General features: G+C 39.6%; 1 protein-coding gene across 2 annotated transcripts in view; it reads left to right on the top strand.

Annotated features, from left to right (window-relative positions):
• The first annotated feature begins 294 nt into the window (after positions 1-294).
• Positions 295-23,676, top strand: part of PREP (prolyl endopeptidase) — an 87,602-nt gene continuing 64,220 nt past the window's right edge. Inside the window, exons 1-6 of one of the 2 annotated variants that reach the window (XM_057375411.1) lie at positions 295-519; positions 1,812-1,886; positions 8,117-8,250; positions 11,026-11,156; positions 14,407-14,616; positions 15,848-15,969. In XM_057375411.1, the coding sequence (XP_057231394.1) occupies positions 475-519; positions 1,812-1,886; positions 8,117-8,250; positions 11,026-11,156; positions 14,407-14,616; positions 15,848-15,969 (717 nt within the window). In that variant the 5' untranslated portion in view covers positions 295-474. Of the gene's footprint in view, positions 520-794; positions 1,038-1,811; positions 1,887-8,116; positions 8,251-11,025; positions 11,157-14,406; positions 14,617-15,847; positions 15,970-23,676 lie in introns of those variants that run through there. The other variant, XM_057375412.1, reaches the window with a different exon arrangement.

The following is a 23,676-nucleotide window of genomic DNA, read 5'->3' on the forward strand; positions in this document are numbered from 1 at the left end:
CTACACACCTCCGGAGCAGGTCGATCAGGAGGGCAGAGCAGAGGCCGAGAGCGGTGGACGGCAGGGCCGGCCCGGTCAGCCCCCGCCCCCTCAGGCGCCGCCGCCCCGCCCCGCTGCTGCCGGCGCGGGGGGAGCCTGCAGGGGGCGCTGCACGGGGGGAGCCTGCAGGGGGCGCTGCGCGGGGGGAGCCTGCAGGGGGCGCTGCGCGGGGCGAGCCTGCAGGGGGCGCTGCGCGGGGGGAGCTGCGCTGGCGGCGCGCTGCCGGCAGGGGGCGGCCCTATGGCGCCGGCGCTCCGCCTGTGCCGCGCTGCGCGCCTGCTGCCGGCTGCTGCCGCCACGGCCCGAAACACGGCCCCAGCCCCGCGGCCGCCTCCGCGCCTCGCCTTCTCCTCCTCCTCCTCCTCCTCTGCTTCCTCCTGCTCCTCCTCCTCTGTCTCTGCCTCTGCAACCCGCCGCTCTCCGCCGCAGCCCGCCATGCCGGCCTTCCAGTACCCCGAGGTGTACCGCGACGAGACCGCCGTGAGTACGGCGCTAGCTGGGACAGTCCCCGGCGTGCGGCGGCCGCCGGGCCCGGGCGAGGGGCACCCGGCTTCTCATCCCCCGCGGGGCCGCCGCGGGGCGGGCGGTGCTGCCTCGGCTCTCGGCGCTTTGTTCGGCTGCGGCCGCGGAACGCCCGGCGTGCTCCGTGCGGGCAGTCCCGGGTTTGTCACGCCCGCGGGCCGCGGCGGCTGCCGGGGGTTCATTAGGGCGGGATTCGGGCCCTTGGCCGGTGCCTCCGGGCACGTCCCGCGTGTGCGGGGCCGGGAGCCGCTCTCAGTCGGGCAGCGGGGCCTGAGTCGGGGTGCGGGAGCAGCGGCCCCACGGYGGGTCCGGGAGCTTCGGTACCGCTGTGTGTGTCAGGGAAAGCCAGGCCTCCGCCCGGGCTGCAGCAGCGTCAGCAGAGGAACAAATAGTCTATTTATATGAGATGGCACATCTGTAACATGGTCCCATCTCCCTGTGTTCCCAGTGTAACTGGATACAYGAGGGATTACGGTGTAAGTTTGGCTAAAATGGGTTCTATTTTCTTTCCCTTCCGTAAWGCAATGTGCATTGGACACTGGTCCTGGGGTTGTTTACATTGCATTTAAACCAAAATGTTTGCCCGTATGAGCCAAAGCTGGGAAAAAACCTAAAGTACTTACTTTCATAGTTGACTTAAAGGCTGAACTGTGCAAGCCTTAGCAGCAGGTACCTAGTGTTTTTTTGTGTACTGGAGGAAGGAAGGAGGTAAATTCAACCATGTGGATTCATCTTTTGTGGTTTGTTTTGTTTGTTGTTTTGGGGGTAGGCATTTGATTATTTTTAAAAATTATTATTTATATGTACATTATGCACGTGTTTGTGGGTAACAGTAGTYGGGAGGGCTAAACCAGAGACCATTTGTGTAACCAGGAACTATATTTTGGGTACATCCAGTAATCAGGTTTTATAACTTGGCTTGAAAACCTTAGGGATCTCGGTTTGGTTGGTGGGGTTTCTTCTTTGCTTACTAATCTATTTCGTGGAAGGAGTTTATGTGCATTTCACTATTTTTTTGGTGCTCTGTGTTTTTTTCTGAGGACTACTCTACTGCCGTGGTGTCATCACCAAAGAATGGTAATACTTATAACTCACCTGGGAGCAGTGTGTTGGTTCTCTCGTTCTTTGCTCCTTAGCACTATATGTTTTTGTGAAATTCTAAATGCCCTTCATCATKCTATCATTCCTTGACAGATAGAGTTTGCTTGTGTGCGTGTCTTTTTTAAAATAATTATCTTTTATGAATTCAGGTGTCGGATTATCATGGATGTAAAATCAGTGATCCGTACTGCTGGCTTGAAGATCCTGATAGCGAGCAGACGAAGGTAACTTTTCTTTTCACTTGGTTCTCTTTTATAGACCAGATGCATAGGTACTCTGCTTTTGAAGAACCTGCCAATACTTTTTGAAAACTTACATGGTGAATGAAGGTTTAGTTCATGTGGTATCTCATGGCACCAAAAGCAATGCCATTATTTTTTCCCTATRTTTTAATGGGGGAAAGGTTGGATGGGGCTTTGAGCARYCTAATTYACTGASAAATGTCCCAACCCTTAGCAGGGGGGTTGAACTARATGATATTCAAGGTCCTTTCCTATCCAAACCATTCTATGGTTCTATGAAAGTCTGCAACACTTGGTATTACTTAGATTCCAGAATCTGCAAAACTAAACCTTTGTTTACCTTGCACCCATTTTTCTTGGCCAGTTTGGATGCTCAAGATGATGTTATTGTACTGAAGGGAAACACGTAAATTTTAGAGTGCTTTGTCCACTGTCCTAAGTACATCTGAAATCTGAAATTACCATAACAAAATAGTTAGGAAAGGGTAGAAGGAAAACTTYTTTGGCTTGCTTTCTTCAAAAACTGACGAAGTGTGTGAGTACATTTTTTTTACCCTTTTTTTAAAGGCAAAACCAAAAATACTTTCCTCCTGAATTTAGGCTTTGTTAGTGTCTGTCATTGCAGATTGCAGGTGTTGCAGTGTTTTCAGCCTGTAGTCTGTTATAGTGAGACGGTGCTGCTGGAACCAGTCTTTTGCTGAGAGAGAATCATGAAAAATAATGACTGTGAGCCAGTTCCTCTGATATTCATGGCATAGGGAGTTGCAGGGATGATGGTAGGTGACAGTGTGAAGGGGGTTTCCTTTTCAATGGCTGCTAACTTAGTGGYAATTGTAGTTCCTGATCTGAAACACTGGCATCTGCCCAGTATGCATGATTGTGTCAGGAAGATGATGAAGGGCAGGATCTCCATTCGAAAATATCCTGCAATGTTGCTTTCCATTAGTGAGATTCCTTCTGAGTTCTCCTGCATATATGCTTGCCTTATACATTTTCATGAACCTGAGGTTGGTCAAACAGAACTTAGAGTAACTGTCAAGAGCAAGATAATGTATGTACAGTTAGGAACTGATTCCTTTCTTACAAATCCATCAGCATGTATAAATACTCATGTGGATTAAAAAGGTTGGTTTGGGATCAGGTTTTAGTGAAAAACTTTACCATGGACATTAATATTGAGAATGAGATATTTAGAAAGTTGAGAGAATTTTGGTTTGTTTTTTTTTTAATTCTGGTATCTCTAAGAAACAGTAAACACAGAATAATTTTGTACCACATTGAGAGGGATGTATGTGTGGGAGGTATGGTTATGTCTTTCTTTTGGAGATGCCTTACGGACACCTATTAAAGTGGTTTTTGGGATCCTGTGAAAGATTTGGAAAATGAGAAAATGCTGAGACCTGATTTCTTATGTCCTGTATTCAGTCCTGTAGCCACATACTGTGAGCACATTGGGTGAGAACATTTGGAGGACAGTGAATCACATTCTCTAGAGCTTGTAGTTTATATAGGAGGCAAAATAAGGMATAGGGAATTATCCTCACAAAAACACAGCAGCCCAGACACAAGTTGTCATGTTGGTGGAATGAAGGTCTTGTTACTTCTTACTTGCTACACTCAAAAAACCACACACCTTGGCAGAATTCTGCAGTGCAGAATTGCAGTAGCAGTATGGCAAAAGGAGTGGATAGAGTTCCTGTGTAAGTAAGTATGAAAGTATATCATCTCAGTCCAAAGTTTCAGGAGTTACTGAACCAAGRGAATTAAAGTATTTTGCTGGTTTGCCTCCTTCATAGAAGAGGTCAGAAAAAAATTCTGTCAAATAGATACCCAGATATGTTGKAATTCTGCTTTTCTAGGTGCAGCAGAAATAGACATGTCAAACATTGGTGCACTCTCAGAAAATAAATGAATAGGCTTCACTTAGTTTCTGTATTGAGTCAGCAGAACATGAAGCTTGCTATTCCTTGAAGCGTGGAGAAAGAAGCGAAGTTATGCGAGGTTGTTTTTAACTCTGAAATGTTCATGATGGTTTCACCAGATCTCCACTGTAGAGTTAAAGGGACTGGGATGAAGGAAATTACCCGCAACTACTATAAGTATAAAAAAACTATTTGTTTCCTGTGGCTAGTCCAAATGATCATGTGGACTCTTGATAGTTAGCAGTTACAAACAATTGAACATAGAAAGGTGGAACTTTTTTTTGTAATTGGCTTAATCAGGTATTTTTGCAGAGTAGAGTGCAAATGGTGCTGTACCTGATCCAGTATAATTTGCAGGTTTCCATTAAATTAAGTGGTTGTGTGGTTTCTCTCTGCCTTCCTTCCCTTCCTTGCACTGATGTGAATACTTCTGTCCCTCCTTTGCATGGGTATAACCATCACAAKGTGATGTTCTGGGAGGAAGGACTTTTGTGGATTAGTTTTCTATTGACATATGTGCTTAATCTAGGTCACCCAAGGCCACATGATAGTTGGRTCTAAGATGGTCCAAGAATGGGGTCTTTCCTTTTCTAGCCACCCACAGTCTACTTTTAGTGAGGTGAAAGTCAAATAGCATTAGAAATTTTTCAGCCAGATCACAAAGATGATCTTGTTATGTATGCAGTGCATTTATATGTGACAAAAAAGATGGTGGTTGAAGTCTGCAGGTGGCTAAGTAGGTCCAGTGCACAGTCTTAGAGCTGATAAAGCCAATCATAAAGCTGTTGTTCAAGAAGTGTACACTTTCATGTTCACAATCTTATGTGTTTTGCTGTACCACTTTTTTTCCTCTGTGGGAGCTTCGTTGGAGCAGTCCAAGGGCAGCGATAAGCAAACAAACTCCCTTCTCCAGATAGGTAAATAAAAATGAGCCTCTCGTCAGATAGGGAAGTTCCTGTCTCACTTTGGGGAAAGGAAGTGCAGAATGTGAGAATTTATGCTCTTCTTCTGTTTGACCATTGACTTTAAAGACAGATGGAGGAAACATCCCTGGCTGAAATATGAAACATCCCTAGTTGAAATGTGCTATGCTGGTGAAACACTTMTGGTAATGACATAGGTTACAACTACAAAACACACTTTTGTTGTTGCCTTAGCTTTGGCTTAGTTGGACTTTCAGCTTCTTCATTTAATACTTTGCTCTTCTTTAGACGACAGCGAAGTCTTTTGTTGCTGTGTCAGTTACATAAAGTATCTTAACTCACTGGTAGTGCAGACAGTAATGCTGAGCTTGTTCTAGATATGAGAGATGGACAAGTGATGAAAAAGCAGGGATCATGTGGGGTTGGGTTGTACTATTGTGAACATGAGTCTATTTGAATTAGGACTAGAATTGAAACTCTCAGATCTACAGTTACATGGATTTGTAGTTAAAATAGACSAGTGTTTTGTTGACATTTTGATAAATTTTCCAATTGCACTTTGAATATTTGTTAAACATTAAAAAAGTAAATGCTAAGGGGCAAGTCACAAGAAGTCTGGTTAATTTTATTTTGTAAATAAAATACCTTGGGAAAGGTATATGCTCTCTTGTAGGAGTTGCACTGAACTACCCTTGATTGAATATCTATATATATATATATATGAACTGTAAATACTTCGCAGACTAATAACAAAGACCAGTAATATTAAAACAGTTCCTATTCTGAGGCTGCTTCTTGGCAAGTATACTGTCAGTGGAATAATTACCTTGACAGAGTAGCTTGGTAGAATGTAGAAAGCTCATAGGTTGTAAAAAAGTATGATTAAAAAGTTTGTGCCATACGTTTCTTAGATGAAATCTAGTTAAACGATTTTTTAARAACAACAATTGGCCTATTTAAGTAATGGCCAGACACTTCAGCCTCAAGTGGACCATCTCTACTTGTAGTACAATGCTTTAGATATTACTTGCTTTTCAAATTTCTGAAATAGCCGTAAAGAGTTGTCTTACTTGGTTCCTTATTCTATCCTTTGTTCAGCTAGCAAATTTCAAAGCTGGTTCAAGGATTATGATACATTGTCTGATACAGATTTTGACAGGTGCAATAAAAATCTTTCTCTCTAGGTTCRTGAAGGTGTACAGTGCCTGTTAGCTCTGTAGCCTGGGTGGCATCTGCTTAGCTCAGCATGGTGGATAGAATTATTTACAATGAAAGTTTCTGCTGACAAGTGTTCCTGTACTTTACCTAGAGCAATATTTCAATTATATATTGCTTGTTATGATTTTTTTTGCATGTTTATGAGTGCAACCTCATGCTCAAAAGCATGGAAACCAAAAGTTTCCAAACTGGACTGTATTTTTCTCCATAAAACTCCTTGAAAAATCTGTAATTCCTTCCTTCATTTTTAGACAGCAGTGACACTCCTTTTACAAATAATCTTGGAACCTTTAGTGCATACTAATTGGAAATGAGAAAATACTTTTTCCTGTAATAGCAAAATTACTAGTGATACAGTTGTGAGTGTAATAATTGCATGTTCTTGTGCAACAAAGGCATGTAAGGAATAGTCTGTGTTTCTTCTGTGAATATCACTAAATGAAATCAGATGTGGTAAGGTGTGTCYGTGCAGTTAAAAGTGAGTAACACAGTTCCAGTATACCCTTGCAGCAGTGTTTTAATTTTGATGTTATTGATGGATGAAACAAAGATGTGTGCCAGTTTCTGTTCACTACATGCAACTGGAACRTGCTTTTGCCCATCCAGTACAATGGATGTTCTGACGCATGTTTTTGTAAGCTGTCCTTTCTCTGAAAATGTCACAGCATTGGAAGAAGTTAGTTGACTTGTGTAGGCTCCACCATCGAGATTTTTGTGTATGTGGTTTTTGAAATTCATTTGTTTCCATTTAGAGAAAACCAGTTCAGGTATACGTAATTCTTGGGTAGATTTGATTAAGTTCTTTCACCATCTGATGGGGAAACAGTTATAGCAGTACAATGTGGAGGCTGTGTGACTTACCACTGGGATGTGCTGTGCACAAATTAATTCTTCACCTGAAGAATTAATAYGTGACTGATAGGAGCTGGTAAGTGTGGGCCAGTTACTCTGCTTGTACAGCAGCTGATTTTTCTGAAGGTCTGTGAAACATAAGTTGTGCAACGTGGATTTTAGCCCTGCTGTTCCTGTGGGTCACTCCCTGCMATGAAGTGTAACTCAGATGTTACAATGCATTGATCTGATTGCTGTGTGACAGATTCAGGACAGGTAGAAAACAATAGACTCTTTCAAAGCCTCCTCTGGAAAAGAGCCCCGTGTAAGCAAGAGATGAGTGGACAGGATTTCATGCTGGAGGTGAGAGGCTGGAGTCTGAGCGTGTCTCCGCTGTCACTGCAGCATTTGGCTGTGAATTACAGCCACACATGGTGTCCTGTCCTACCTACTTCATGTTAGAGACAGAAAAGCCTGCATGTCTGCTTGTTAGCAGCTGTGATTCACCTTAAGATGCTGAGGTATTAATTTAATGTTCGTGTACCATGAACATGATGATGAAACACCTTCAGAGCACCAGCTTTTCCATGAATGCAACAAACAGCTGGAGTGGTAACAGTTTTGATCACTGTTCTTAAGTGTTTGTGACAGGGAGCTGGAGTGTTTTAAAGAAACCAGACTTCTCAAAGTTTTCAGAKATTAGGTATCTTTGCCTTTTGTAATGAAAAATTAATCTGTGAACAGTACTTAGGGCTTCTCTTGAAATATTGGCTGGGACTCATTCTGTGTGTTATGTTAATAATATGAACAGATGATGCACGTGACATTTTGTACATCTTACAGCCCTTCCCAGACCTTTCACAGCTCCTGAAGTAATAGTGCAATCTGCGGGCAGTATTTGTCATTTAGGCAAATATGAGAAGAGTTTTTAAAAGCATGGTATTCTTTTTGGGGTTGTTACTTTGKTTTTTGGGRRTTTTTGATGTGTTGGTTTGKTTTTTTGTTTGTTTAGGGTTTCTTTGGTTGTTGGGGTTGCATTTTGGTTTTTTGGGGTTTTTTAAAGGGAATGATGAGAAGGCTTTGTGGCCTTTTGGCTGGTTACCCCAGTGTCTGCCCTGGGGAGTCATTATTCAGGATAGAAGTTTAGTCTTATTACAGAATTGTGRCACAATGCAAATAAGCATGTGGGATTCTTCCTCTGTGACACCGCATAATCTATATGGAAGAAAGATGTCTGATGCATTGCTTCTGAAAATGTTTTGTGTGGAAAATACGCATTTCTGCTTGAGTTCATGTTTTTTGAATTGTTTTCTTTCAGGCATTTGTGGAGGCTCAGAACAAGCTTACAGTSCCCTTTCTTGAGCAGTGTCCTGTCAGAGGACTGTTCAAGGAACGAATGACTGAACTCTATGATTATCCTAAGTACAGCTGCCACTTCAAGAAAGGAAAAAGGTATGTGAGGAATGTCTTTGTAGGTGGTGATGAATGTGAAGCAAGTCAGAAGCAACTACTAATTAGAAAAGAAAATTATAAATTATATTTGTATTTATTTCTTTATAGTTGGGAAGTAAGAGAAGTAACCCACTATAAACATGTGTTACATGATGCAGAGCACGAGGTGCTTGACTGTCTCCAGTTCCCAATCATATTTTCTTCTTTTGTTGTCTTTTTATAGGAAGAAGAAATTGTGAGTTTATCAGAAATCAGACAGTTTTGTAGAGTAATTGTTGCAAAAGTAAAGCTTTGAGGAGTTCATTTCAGAAAGGGTTGGTCATTGTCAGCATAGTTAGAGGCATGTCATCTGAAAGTAGCATGTCCATCACATGCATTTTGTTCAAAATATTTGCTAGAATACTGCACTTATGTTGGTCGCTCTTTTTGTTTAGTCATAACCAGTGAAAAACAGTGGGAAGTCCCTTGTGAAAAACTCTTCCTGTAGTTACAGGGGATAAGGGAAAATTAATTTTGAGGACTTAAAGCAACTGATGCAAAAAGATCTGTCTTCTTAAAGAAATCCTGCTGCATTCTAGTACCTAGATCCCTGTTCTGATTCTGTGGCAAGGTGAAGGGATGGTGTTTCTCTGTTTTACCCGAGGTCTGGAGTGTGCAGCTGCTTCTGAATTTTCTGTGACCTCCTTTAGAAGCACTAAAAGCTTCTAGAGAAAGGGAGTAAAGGGATGAAACTGCTTATTAACTTAATAACATCTAAAGRTTGTTTTAGCAGCTGAAAAAGAGGTAGTGTGAGCAACCAGCCACTCTTAATCATGGGTAGCACAGATATTTTTTCTCARTATTTTCAATGTGTTTGATCCTTGTTGAGTGGGCACCCAGATATGCCAGGTATGTGTTCATCATCATCCATAGAAAGAGCAGAGGATATCTTGTTGCCCTAAGATCTACACAGATGTCCAGAGGGGTTTGTTTTAGYGATCTGTGCTGTGAGGAAGGCACAGATACTTGTTACTAAGGGGGAGAAATTCTGTACTGTGTAGGGTTTTCTTAAAGTATCTGGTGGGAAGTGAACCCCAGCTGATGTGGATTTAAATTGTCATGGATGGGGCACAGCATGTCAGTGTATAGAGGTGTGAGGTTTAAGCCCAGAAACAGTGGAGCTGTTTAGGGCAATGCTGCATCTGGGGAACTGTGCCTTGTTGAGTGAGTCAGGCAAAGCTTGTTTGTATGTAACGCTCATGCAGATGTAGCAGGTGACAGGTCACTGGTCTGGTCAGTGACTGCTCTGGATTCTCTGRCCCATTCTCCCTGCTCAGTGCAAACATCTCTGGATGTTGTTACCTTCAGTGCTGTTAAGGCTTAATGTTGCTATTAAGGCTTAATGCTCATGGCAGTGATAAATACAGTCTCTGCTAAGAGATACAAATTCTTAATTTGATACAGCTGACTGTTCTSCAGGAAGAACATTTGTGCCAGGAGCTTAATGTACTTGTAATTTGACACTTTACTTTGATTTTAATAGATGTCTTTTTAGTCCTTCGGAGTGATACTCTTTGGCATGTGCTGGACTTAGAGCAGTTCAAAAATAATACAGAAAAGCCCTATATTGGCATGTTTCAGGTGATCAAGAGGTCTCTACCAAGTTAAGTTACGCTAAATAAGGTGTGGGGAAAGGGCCTATTTTATTTGGAAAATTTTCTAAACTTCCCATGACACTTAGAAGTTCTTAAATTTAACTACTCCAGTTTTCTGATGAAGAACAGCTGCTAAAGGACAGTGTCTAAAGAACTGTTCTGTGAAGTCTGAAGAAAATAAGGGTGCCCAGGGAGGTGCTWTGTCTGTCTTTTTGTTTAAACTTTGCTTCCCAGCTTGTTGCCCAGTATTGTAGAGGTGACATTGGCAAGAGAATGCACGGTCAAATGGAAAATTAGTTTTCTTTTTCTTCTATTTATTTTAATCTTTCAGTTTCACACCGCTGAGCATTATTATTATTACTTGAGTGTATTACTAGCTGGTATTGTTAACCAGGCCTTTGTGAGTATATTTTCCCCTTCTGGCTTTACCAACTTCCCATGTTTGTACCCAGGTACTGGTCAGTGTTAGGGATTATATGAACATATTTTTAGATTTGAACGTTGCTCTGTAAATTCCTTCGTTCCCATAACTGAAGCTTCTCTCTGGTTTGTTAAGTCGCGTGTTTGTGTAGTAAAGTTCTATGAAGGAAGAAAAGTGACCTCTGACTTGAGTAGAATATGAGTGTTAATTTTTTTGAGCTCTGTAGTGTCTTAGGAGGTGAACAGTCTCACTCACTAGAGACAACTCTAATTATCTCTTCCTACAACTTTTTCAAACACATGCGTTTTTAGGGACGTTGGTAAATACCGATGAAACAGTTTTGGTTCAGTTTCATTTGAACATAAGTCTGTCACACAGTACAGATTGAAAGCAGCTACATGAATGACAAAGCTGAGAACATAAGGGATGGGAGTTACAAGTACTGKSMCAGTACTTGTAACAGAGAAATGCTGCAGCTGCCAGAGATTAACATAGACAGTTATGTGGAGTTTATAGTATACTTAGCATTCTWTGAAACWCACTGTGACAAATTCAGSTTTTATTTTYAAAGGGTATTTTGGATGCTATGAAWCTTGTGTTTCCCTAACCTATTTATTTGTCTTGTATTCCMTTCAKGACAATCTCATACATGTTCTTTGTKCTTGCCTAACTGAAAATCAGAATTCTTCCTACCTAATTTTTCCCTCTTGTCCTTTTTAGGTATTTCCACTTCTACAATACAGGGCTCCAGAATCAGCGAGTTTTATATGTACAAGACTCCTTGGATGCCGAAGCCAAAGTTTTTCTTGATCCAAATAAGCTTTCTGATGACGGCACTGTGGCCTTACGAGGTTAGTGAGACAGCAGTTCCTGCTGAGTAAGTCTCAGTGTTCTTCAGAAGTTGAAGATTTAATTAAAATTATCACAATAGCCATATGTGGATTTGTATAATGTTCTTCTGAACTATACAAGCCATCAGGTTAGAGTCTGTGAAGAAACATTGCATTCATTTTTATGATCACAAAAAAATTGTTTGTGTTCACTAGGGCTGTAACTTCTCTTAGCTGTTTTCACACTCGGTACTTGCTCATTTGTAGAAGCAGACTCTTGGACCTAAAAGTCCTTTAAGTCTGTTCAAAGCCTGTTAATAAAAACAGAGGACAGAATTAGTGAATGTTTCTCTAAGTGTGACCTAATTGAAAAACATCAGTATGGCTTCTTTTCATGAGAAGTTCTGCCTTAATCTGTGGGTATAAGGAATTGGGTTCATAAAATCTCCGTATTTCTGGAAGTCTTATGGCAAAGTTTCCTTCCAAATGCATTTGGAAAACCAGAAGCCATGTAACAGGAGGGAAAACTCCTGMTCTTGATAAATTATTTAAGGGCAGGGAAAGGAAAAACTGATGGGCTGTCAAGTAGAAATTGATGGTAAAGCTCTGWCAGGGACTATGCTAGGGCTAGCAGTGTTCAGTATGCTGATGCATAACAGAAAAAGGAGTGAGCAGTGAGGTGGCAGAGTTTGGTGACAATACAAAGATACTCCAGACTGAAGAATGACTGAAAAGCTGTAGGAAGACCTTAACCATAATGAGTGGCAATAAATTAACAGTTACAAGTCTCTGTGGAGATAAATTATGTGATGCACAGGGGACAAACAATCCTAACCTCATTTATGAAGGAACGGATGGAGCAAACTCTTGAGCTCACCATGATCTCTTGGGAACAATGCTTGGGAATGTAATACATAATTCCATGGAAGTGTCAACTTGGTTCTTGGTGGAAGCCAAAMAAGCACATCGAATATTAATTTATTCATTAGGAAGAAATACATTCCTGTAAGTGTTCAAGAAACAACCCAATGTGGCTGCTTAATGCCGGGATTTATGGTGATCAGTCAAAGGTTGAACTCTATGATCCTGGAAGTCTTTTCCAACCTTAATGATTCTATGAAACAGAGAACAAAACAGAAGACACCATTACATTAGYAACCCACCAGTTTATACTGTACCATTGAATACTAAATCGAGTTCYGGTCTCCTCAGGTCAAAAGGGACTCTGAAATACAGTTTGGAGGAGGGCAGTAGGAGCAATCAAGGAAAAATTGAGTGTGCCTGGATTAATCAGCTTGGAAAATGGACAATTTATTAAGGATATTAGAGGTCTACAGAATCATTTGTGTYATGCAATAGGATGGAGAGAGGGAATAAGGGTTGATTAGTCATTTTTTCTGCTGCAAGAATGAGGAAATAGCAARTGAAAGCAGGGGGAGTCATGTCAGCAAACAGAAGAAGGTGGTGGTTCATGCTGCAAGAAGTATATCTGTAGAACCCCTTACCAGTGGATGGTGGTGGTGGAAAAAGATGAGCTAGACATAATCAAGGAGAAGGGAAGCATTGAGGAGCATTAGCCAACTACTGCATGGAAAAGAAGTCTGCTAAACTAAAAATGGTTGAAGGTGATAAAAATATTTGAGGGAAATATTAGATGTGCTCACATTGTTCTTGCATTTATTCCTGCATTTTGTATTTGTTGYATAGTATCAACACAGGCTGGGGAATTAAGAGATTGGGAGCATCCCTGCTAACAAGGACTTGAGGTGCTGGTAGATGAGAGGCTGGACATGAGCCAGCAAAGTGTACTTGCAGCCCAGAAAGCAAATTTAATCCTGGGCTGCRTACMAAGCAGCATGGACAGCAGAGCRAGGRAGGGGATTCTGCTCCTCTGCTCAGCTCATGTGACACTGCCTGGAGTATTCCATACAAATCTGGACTCCCATCTTAGGAAGGACACGGACCTGTTGGAGTGAGTCCAGAGCAGGGCCATGACGAAGATTAAAGGTCTGGAGCASCYCTCCTATGATAAAGGGCTGAGAGAGTTGAGATTATTCAKCCTGGGAAAGAGAAAGCTGTGGGTTGACTGTGCAGTAGCTTTCTTGTACCTAAAGTGGGTACTTTRGGGAAGTGAAGAGGGACTTTTTACAAGGGCACGTAGTGATAGAACAAGTAGGAATGGCTTTAAACTAAAAGAGAATRGGTTTAGATTAGATATTATGAAAAAATTCTTCACTGTGAAGRTGGTGAGGCACTGGAACAGGTTGCCCAGAGAATTTGTGGATGCCCCATCCCTGGAAGTGTTCCAGGCCAGATTGGACAGAGCTTTGAGCAACCTTTATCTGCTGGAAGGTGTCCCTATCTACAGCAGGAGTGTAGGAGCTAGATGATTGTTAAAATCCCTTCCAACCCAAACCATTCCATAATTATATGGTTTTTCTTACTTRTGTAGGTGTCACATTGTGGTTGCTCCTGAGAACAGCTAGGTGGAATCRTGTTGTGAATCAGAATTGCCGCTCTTACATTCTTATGGCGGAGAATATATTTGTGTGGCACAGTGGTGCTTCTCAAAACCACCATGTCTATGAAATGGAACTTTTTCTTAGGTTGTTTTTTGGTAGATACTTTCAGGTCTGTACAGGCCTATGATGATTCAGTCTCTTCACCTGACTTAATTTGCAAGCGTGAATTTGATCCTTATCAACTATGATGGAAGCTCTTTATTCTTCATTGTTTGGGTACAGTGAAATAAGTATCACAGGTCTTAGCTGAGAATACTGGTAATTACCTATCTGGATGCTAGTGTCAAAATTTTCCAGTTATTTCAGGGTTTTAAAGGGTCTAGTTTTCAGTGACTCTATTTTTTAAGTGGTATTTACACTATTTCAAGGTACATAGCTTAGATCTCTGTCGGTTTCTTTGGTACTGTTTCTCTCCTAAAATTTCACTCTTAAGTTCTCTGTGTGCATTTTCATTTTCCAGCTCTACCTGCCAAACTCAGGAGGTARAAGAAATATGATTGAAACCATAATTCAGATGTTGGGCATAAGTTATGTTACTGAACATGGATACTTACTGAGTATCTGTGCCTAAGCTTGGATCTGTGAACTAATTGAGAAGTCCGCAGAAACTGATAAAGTGCTGTGAATCCCATTTGTAGCCGATATAGTTGCTTGCACTGTTTTTTAGAAAATAAGCCTTCTCTTAGTGTTTGGTGAGCAGTTCCTTTAACTAGTATCCCAGTTTAACCTTTCTTCATCTTGTTTCCTAGGTTATGCATTCAGTGAAGATGGTGAATACTTTGCATATGGCCTGAGTTCTAGTGGCTCTGATTGGGTTACTATCAAGTTTATGAAAGTAGAAGGTCCTGAGGATCTCCCAGATACTTTGGAGAGAGTTAAATTCAGTTGCATGGCATGGACCCATGATGGAAAAGGCATGTTCTATAACTGCTACCCAAAGCAAGAGGGGAAAAGTGATGGTAGGTATGACCATACTTATTGCATGCTATGTGGAAGCAAAATAACTTTTGCAGTAAATTGGTGCAACAAATAATTAACTCTACAAATTTTTACTGAAATAAATAGCAGTATTGGTTATGCAATTAGAGATCAAATTATGTCTTGTATGGCCAAAGCCTATGCTCAGTTAATGTGAGTCACTTCTTGTCTACTTGCCCTTGTTTTTTTCTTAAAAGTTTGCCGCTCCTTTTCCTTTTCTCTGGAATGATTTAATTAGGTTCCATATTGTTGTTGTTGGCTAGAATTTGATGTCTGGTGACAGCTTTGTTAGATCTTTCTCCTTATGAATTTGTGTGGGCATAGATGAGCTGGTTTGGGAGATTGATCTAATGAATAGCAGTGTGGGGTGTAGGTTTTTGTTGTTCAGCCAAATTAATTATTCTGTGGTTCACAGCAAAGCAACACAAAACGTTTATGCTAGCAAAAATCAAGGAGCATTGTACAAAGTGGAATAAATTTCTGAGGAGTGCCGGTGGAGAAGGAATTTAGCACCTTTTATTATAAGATAGAGCTACTGGAAAGTTTCTTCTGGGCATGTGCTCTTCGTTAAACTATAGAGAGTCTGAATTTTACTTCTGTATTTGCTTTTGAAGCCTGTAAGTTTGCCAGACTTGCAAGATAGATACCAGCCTTGTTTCATTGAGCTTTTTTTTAACCTCCTGTTTGTAGTTCAAAAGCTAAAGTGCTGGAAACTTGCAAGAATGAAATTTTTTTTTTAAATCAAGTAGCACCTCATTCAGTGCTTTATAATGTATCACTTTTGTATTTTCAGTAAATGGAAGTACAAAGGTTTCTAGGAATGTTAATTAGCAGTAAATCTCCCCTTCGTTGCTTGGAGTGAAATGGAAATGAAAATGTCATTAGAGGGTGGCAGGGCTGCTTGTTTTTCTTCATTTTGCTTGCTTTGCTAGAAAGCAAAGCTTGAAATGATAAATCTTCAGGTTTGAAGTAGGTATTATCAACAATAAAAGGAAAGGCTTACTATTTTAAAGGGTTTCCACTGTGAAGTTTTTTGTTTTGTAGGAGAATGTTTTTTTGGAGGGGAATGGTTGTGGCTTGGAACCTTTCTTAGTTCTCTCTTCTGAATTTCTCTTTTGTATGCAAAGGGATACAGAAATTTCTAAGGGTTTCATGTGATTGTTGTTGGATTTCTTTGAGAACTTACTGGTTTAAATATCTGCATTTCACTAGGCACTGAGACCTCCACTAATCTGCACCAAAAGCTGCATTATCACGTATTAGGAACTAACCAGTCAGAAGATATCCTATGTGCTGAATTTCCTGATGAACCAAAATGGATGGGTGGAGCTGAGGTATGGTAAACATCCTGCAGCTTATCATTATCTTGTTCAGTTTTTCATATTTTAATGACGGATATTAATTTGAAAACATTTTGTTAAAAGAACACTTTTTGTTAGTGTTGTAGAGTTGACAATTGAACTAAGAATAATTGATTAAGAATTCCTGAAAATAAGACTGCCTACTTTGCTTTAARTCATTCCTCCAGCCTGCAATGACACAATCATATACCCTTTTTCTTCATTGTGGTCATTCTGCCTGATACACATTGCAAGACAGAGAAGTATCATTTGATGGGCAATGTGTCACTGTTCTTGTTTCTTCTTGGTCAGTGTTTAGCCCCAACTTCTACTTCCTGTGCAAAAAGTTTATTCTGATAATCAGCATATATGAATATTCCCTGCCATGTATGTGGTTATATTTATTTTTCAATGAATATTTCTTCCATGAAAAATAAATACGTCTATTTTGTTTAATTGAAGAATGGAGATATACAAGTCAAAATCTGCTAATACTGTGTGTACAGCTGGAGAATTCCAAGTTTCCCTGCAAATTTTATCAGCACACATATAGTACAGACTGTTACTGGAAATGGAACTAGTGACTGGTGCTAGACTTGACTTCTTAAGCTTATTTTAGTGAACAACTGCTTGATAGTGCAAAGTCGCAGTGAACCTTTTGTAATTAATATGTGTTTTATTCTCCAGGTTATATTTAGCAATGTGCAGTTGGGTTCACTGTTTCAAAGTGCTGCTGTCATGTAGTGATGGTCATTCCATTTATCGGGGATCTGGTGTTTYTCAGTGGATGAATACCTGTTGTAATACTCTGTACTCTCCTGCCTACTATGTTTGATCAGCACATTTTGTTTCTATATTGGTCTCTTTTGGAATGACACTTTTGATTAATATGTAGTTTTTACCCTGGCTTGGGGTATTCAGTTTCCAGAAATACTTTTGAGAAGTTTGATCATTGGTCTGTGTTACTTTTTCAACATACTAACCCATGAAAATGTTAGGGGTATCTTTCCTGCAGGCTGCCAGAAAACAAAGGTTCTTTCAAAGAATTTGAACAGTGGGATTTGAAATGAAACATTGAGTGAGAATGTGAAGGGTTTGCAAGCAAAGTGATGACACCGAGCTTTCTCTAACAAATCAGACTTATCTGTACGTTCCATAAATAACCACAACCTTTTTTACACAATCTCATGTATTCATGAAACATATATTTAAAAACTGACCTGAGTATCAGTRGAAAATTGCAAATGGAACTTTGGATTTCTTTTTTTTTCCATTCAAAAACTAGTAATTTCTGTTGAGTTCAATTGTCAATAAAATGGAATTTGGAAATAGTTATCTTTATTTTTCCCTAGTTCCATAAATGGGCTTTCTTTTGGTGACAGATGCTTTGTAATGATGTATCCACTGATTCATGCGGGTGATGCATATTATTAATATTATTTCTTTCCAATATCATGAGCTAAACTACACACGTTGTTGTGAAGGCAAATTCATTTTCCATGGGGARGGACTGTTGCAGTCTGATTAATTAGGCTTTTGCTGCAGAACAGGGAGGTAAGGGAATGTAGCACAGATACAAGTTCTGAAACCACTGGAGTTGAAACAGCCCCATAACTGTTGTGGAAGTGGGGAGGACAGTGCATAGAGAAACACCTCCCTACTATGGGCTCTCGTTTAATAAATTTATGTCACTGGATGGTATGGCTGCTTTTGGTGGTTTTCTTCACCTCTAGGAGGCATAAATTTCCAGAGATGTTGGTATTTAAGAAGAAATGCTATTTTAAGGAAGCGTGRAAAAGCAGAGATCCATCCACCTCTGTAAATAATCATTAACTTTTCTAAGTGAGAATACTTCAAAACAGCTGATATTCTGGGGTTGTGCACTGAGCTCCAGCTGTAAAATGTGGCTCTGTTTTACGGATACTAATGAAAAAATGGCTTTTAATGGTCAGGAGAAAAATACTCTGCAATTGAAAAAAAAACCCAAACCAACAAAACCAAACTGAAACAGTGCAATTGCAAAATGTGGTTTCATCCTTGTGCAATGGGTCAAAAATCTTCTTTTCAGGCCATTCCAGGAAGTTTTCTGGTCAGTTTTTCTAAGTGTTTGAGAAAGTGGAAGACCACAAAGTAATGGGGGAAAAATTAAAATACCATTAGTCAAAATCAAATTATATGGCTTTTTGGTGCTGTCCTGAATATGCTTCTGTGGTTCTAATATGCTGCTATAGGTTTTAAAATACAGCTTTGCAAAATACGGCTCTATGTGTTATAAAATGCATGTTTTCATGTGTTCCTGTGAGATACATTAAAAAACGTTTTTATTTTAGCAGCTTTGCTAGTCCTGCCAGGTAGAAACATTCTCTGTGTTTTACACAAGCTTCARTGGAAGACAGTTGGGTTATGGWRTGGGTCTTCTAGTSTTAAATACCAAACCTTTCTCTGTGRTGGRGACAGAGTTGAACTTTTCATACTCAGGTTTAAACGAAATTTGCAGCTTTTGAAACCAAGGTCAAGGAACAGAAATAGATCGTTTGCAAATGAAAAGCACCCAGCAAGGAGATCCTTTGAAGAGTGTAAAAGTAATAATGTTGCCATGATGCCTCAGAAAAAWTAGTCTCAGGTGCAGTGTAGGGAGTCAGAATAGTGTGTATTCTCAATGGAGATAGGAAATTAGGTCACTCATAGRGGCGAAAGAGGGTTGTATAAAATTTTGTCAGCTTAATATATTTACAAGACAATATGCAAGAAGATAGCCTCAGGGGTTTTGTCCTCATTATACATTCAACACCAGCCCAGAGTATGCTTGATTTAAACAAAATCTGTGGATTCTGAAAGTGGTGTTGGCAGAGAAATGTAGATGCTTTTTCAGCTCTGTACTTGAATGGATTATTTGTGAGGAAAAAATCTGTTTATTGTTAGTCAGATATATAAGTTTTCAAAAAGAGGCTATTAAACCTTTTCATTAGTCTAGAAAAAGGCATGTGCATTTCTGCTACAGATTCTAGAATGGTGGGGGTGTTGTGAAGAGCAGGGACAGAGTTTAATTGARTAACATCCCAGCAGAGGGCAGTCTGGTATGAAGATTTTTAAAATCTTTGCAATGTCATGGAGCTTTCCATGCTTTTCTGTTTAAGTGGCATTTTCTTGCTTCTTCAGACTGACTGAGCATATCTCTCTTTCACAGACAGACTGTTACTCTCAAAGTTAAACAATAAGTTATGTAACAGTCTTTCACAGTTGGCAGTGCTAGAAGTCCCTATGGTACCAGCAGCAAAGGAAATAGAAGAGAAAGGAGTTGGTGAGGGGAACTCTCCTATCCCAATTCTGCTAGTGGTGAAATAAGTGCAATGTTTGTTTAACAAACACTGTGCACTGCCTCTGAATTTGACAATTTTTTTTTTCTTTTTTTAGGTTTTGATTTTATATTTAGAGCTGTCAGTTAACATCAGTGGTTCTAAACCAGGGAGGTGATGTTGCAAATGAAATTCAGARCACAGAGGAGTAAGCTGTGCCAGTTGTGGGCTGGCTACAGTGTTTTCACTGCAGCAGCATTGAAGCATCCACAGGGGAAGAGTGAGCAGCATGAAGGGGAAGGGCTGAAAACATTGTCAGTTTGCTCAAGTGAGACACACTGCTGGGTAAAACAGGGCTGTGGGAATTTTCCTAAAACCTTACACTATCTTAGTCAAGGCTGAATCTGGAATAGAAGCCTGGTATGAATATCTTCCTACATCCCTGGCATTAGGCCTGGAGAATTTTACTGTTAAGAAAGAGACAGGTAATCSTGGCTGCACATGGAACTATGGTAGATAGTAATTTCTTACATAGGTAGATTCCAGATGCTGTGGTGCTTTCCTTCCTCAAAAAACAAACTGAAAGCCACAGTAAAAATTGTGTGGGATGTTTGTCACCCCAGAAGACTACTGATTTGATTCTGTGCTAGACTTAGGAAAGAGAATGCATGTAAACATGCATGTACCTCCTCTGAACAAGGCTGCCTGGTGTCCTGTTGGAATTTAAATAGTCATAAGCACAGTGATCTAGGGTCAAAATCCCAGTTCTCTGTTTTCAATAGGGCTCCTTCCACYCAAACTTAGCAGAGTCTCAATAGGATATGGTGAGAATAGAAGTGTTCTTTATACCAGCACATTGTATCTAAAATTCGAGGAAAAAAGTACAGCTGGAACAAGGAATTTGAATTAATATCCACAGCAAGTTTTCTAATCTGGGGAGGGGGAGGATAGAACACATCAGAATGTTTGTATATAATCATGTCCAAGTTCAGCATAAGGTGTGTCACCCTGCGCCTGAGAATGTCGGAACCTGAAATTATGCATTCCTTTGATCACCCATCATTAGGGCTTCTGAAGTTTAGTGGATTCCAAAACCATTTTTCTCTGCAAATAGAAAATCAAACAAAGCCTTTACAGCCCGAGAGTAGCAGCTTCAGGTGGCTTGAATTGTGMTGACTAGTCCCAAGAGGTTGCTTTGTGTAAGGGAGTTCTTGCCCCAAACCTCAATATCTSAAAAGACTGCAAGAACATAAAATGTGATAGGAGCTATTTGCAAGGTTCAGTGACTTTCTGGCACCACTGCAAAGATAATATCAGAACATAGCTTTATGTTCCTTTCATTAAAAAAAAATAACAAACCAGTACCACACCCCACAACCCCCATAAAAAAAAACCCACAAAACCCCACAACCATTTACAATCATTTAATGAAAAAATTGTTTCCTGTTCTAGGAAAGAAAATAGCTTTGATTTTTCTAATAAGTGAGATAATAAAAGTGGAATTTGAAAGACTGAGAGACTACAGTGGGGGTTCTTTGTCATCATGCAAGCAGATCTTTGTGGCACAGGTGCATGTGCACATCTGTGATATTAGAACACTTGAGGCTGTTCAGTGTAATTGCTCTTTACTTACCAAATGCTTCAGCAAATTCTACAGTAATTTTTTTCTTTTTTGTCTGTAGAAGCCAAATGCTTTGTGGATTTTTGTGCTTAATGTTTTCCGTTGTTCATCTGATAGAGAGCTTTAAAATACTCATAAATAACAGAAGAGGTAATTTCTGCATCAAGTGAAAGGTTTCTTGCATGTAAATTCTTCTTAGCTAAGTCATATCCAGGGTCAGTGGTATTATGCAAAAGTCTTTGTGCAGCATATATCTAAAGTTAAGGAAGTAACTGCTGTCATGAGTCTGGTGACTGCATTCATTCATAAATAAGTATTTAAAAAAAAMATCTAGTCAGTCTCTGTGGGTAGTTTTAAGGTGTTACATCCATAACATATAGTGAAAATTGTAGCAGTGTTAAAATGCAGCTTATTGATGTAATGAGTTTTTAGTTCCTAGTTATTAATGCCATGCATTGCATGGTTGCATCTTTATTGCCATACATCTTTTCTTTTTCTGGATGATCTCATCTTTCGTGGCTGGATACATGGAGTTCAGTTTGTAATTTGACCTTTTAGCTTTTTTGGAAAGCTTTGATTCTGTCTGTGATTTTTGCGAACTTTGAATTTTTATTATTTTTTTTTTGTACGTAATTTATTTGCTGTGCTTCATTGGAAATGCATTAGATAGCAATGACAGTGCTCTGTTTCATATGCAAAGGGCACCAGTGCATGAAGAGCAGTAGTTTGTGAAATAACTGCAGATGCAGATCAGGTTATAGATTATCATAGTGTTGATGCCTGCAGTTAAGAAGAGAGTTYATATTTTTCTAAACACAGGCATGGGATCTAATAACTGAATTTTATTTATTTTATTTTTAGTACCTTGTTACACAGAAGCAAATTTTGCAGTGATTAGATTTTTTTCCACCTTGATGATAAAAAAGGGTAAAAGYAGTAAATCTTTGAATTTAATTATCTGTAAAGGAGTGGTGTGTATGGGTATATAGTTGCCTTAGTATATTACTATGTAGTCTAAGGGYCCCTATTTGTGAACTATACAGAGCTGTTCCTTATCCCGTGCTTGGCAATGGTGACTGTCCCGGTAGTGTTCACAGAACTTGCATTAATATTCACCGTTGGCATGCACATGACTTGAAAGTAGAACACTCTAATCTCTCATATTGACATTTTAGTTGAGTGATACATAAAGCCAGCAAGTCTAAAAACCTGACAGCTTTCTCCTGTTCATTCATTTTCGTTATTGTTTGTTTAATTATGTATGAATTTTTGGTCCGAAATCTGCTGCTGCTTGACAAAATGTTTAACTTTGCTTTTGCCGTGGATCTTCATAACCCTTTGGGGTACCTTATATGGCTTGTATAATGAAYTAATTATATTTTGTAATGAAAGAAAATATTTAAGTGGTTAGAAGATTCTTTTTCTAATTAAGCTTTAAATAACTTTTCATATTTTGCTGCTYATTGATATATTGAAGTTAAAAGTAAATCACTTAATCTCTTAATGTTTGTCTAAGCAATGGTTACTCTCATCAAAATGGAGAGAACATGTAAAATTMAAACAAATTTGCTAGGAAAAAGCAACCCACAAAAAATGCCCCACTATAAACCACAACTCTTTTATAAAGGTGGATTTAAAGATTTTGGTGTTTGAAAGAGTAARTAAAACAGTACTTGGGAGTATAGCTATCTCCATGATAGGGTTGTGTATGGTGGTATGTTAGGATGATGGTCACAACAAATTTTTAAGAAGTAATAGCTCTAACAAGGTCAATGTSGCCAACTGACTGACAGTAATAGTGAAAATAAAAGCTACATACAAACATCAGYTCTGTGAAATGATCCTTCCTTTACTAGTGCTGAGTTAGGGGTTAGTGCTGTGTTATGCCGCTAAAATCATTGTTATGCTGAAGGTTTTTTAAAGCTCCAGTTGAAAGGCTAAAGGATTTCTTCTGTCTTGTTTTGACGTATACTTAATGTTGTTTTAAGAGTTGCAATTGCTTTATAGCCTGCTTACTTTTTACCAGTGGGTGTTGTTTGAAATTATAGTAATTATTTTAACAAGAGAAATATGCTCTGACTGGAATTCCAGATCTCTCTCAGAAATTCTTGAGATATGTTTCCTTTTCATCTTAAATGTGGGAAACCAGGTCTGACATTGCAGCTGTCCTCCTTATGCTGAAGCATGAATCTATTCTGAGATTTGAGTGAGGTASTAGTATGACATTTCAGTTCATAAATTTGTGAGCTGAGAGCAAGAATTGCAGCTCAGCTAATGAAGATGATGTAGCAGTGTAAGAATAGTCCAAATGATAGTTGGTAAACCATATTTCCTTTTGCCATCCTGAAACCCAGGCTCGTCTGTTTACAGTGAAGGGYCAGTGGCATTTGGGCTGTGATTACACATTTGTCAGTGCTGCAATCTGAGCTGCCCTGAGCAATCTCTACCCCTGTTATTTATGTTTCCWGATGCTTTGTGCAGTTGGTTAGCTTGGCCATTTGTGCAACTGAACAGTGAACTGATTGAGATACTAATCTGGCATAGGGACTTCCTTTATTCCTCTTTTTTTTTATTGTGGACTGTTTGCGTTTTTTTCCTTTTTCTTTCTCCTTCCCCTCCTGGATTCTTTGTTTYGTTTGTTTAGGTGGGTTTTTTCCTCTGGATTCTTTTTTCTTTTCTGTATTTTGGAGGTTTTAAATTTTTCCTTAATGTTGATCATTTCCCCAAACTGGTTTGCTTCACAAATGGTAGATGCTTATACTGGCATTACAAGGGGAATGAACT

The sequence above is a fragment of the Malurus melanocephalus genome, unplaced genomic scaffold (genome assembly GCF_030028575.1).
Source record: "Malurus melanocephalus ecotype Western Australia unplaced genomic scaffold, MMel_1.1 scaffold_248, whole genome shotgun sequence".
Lineage (NCBI taxonomy): Eukaryota > Metazoa > Chordata > Aves > Passeriformes > Maluridae > Malurus > Malurus melanocephalus.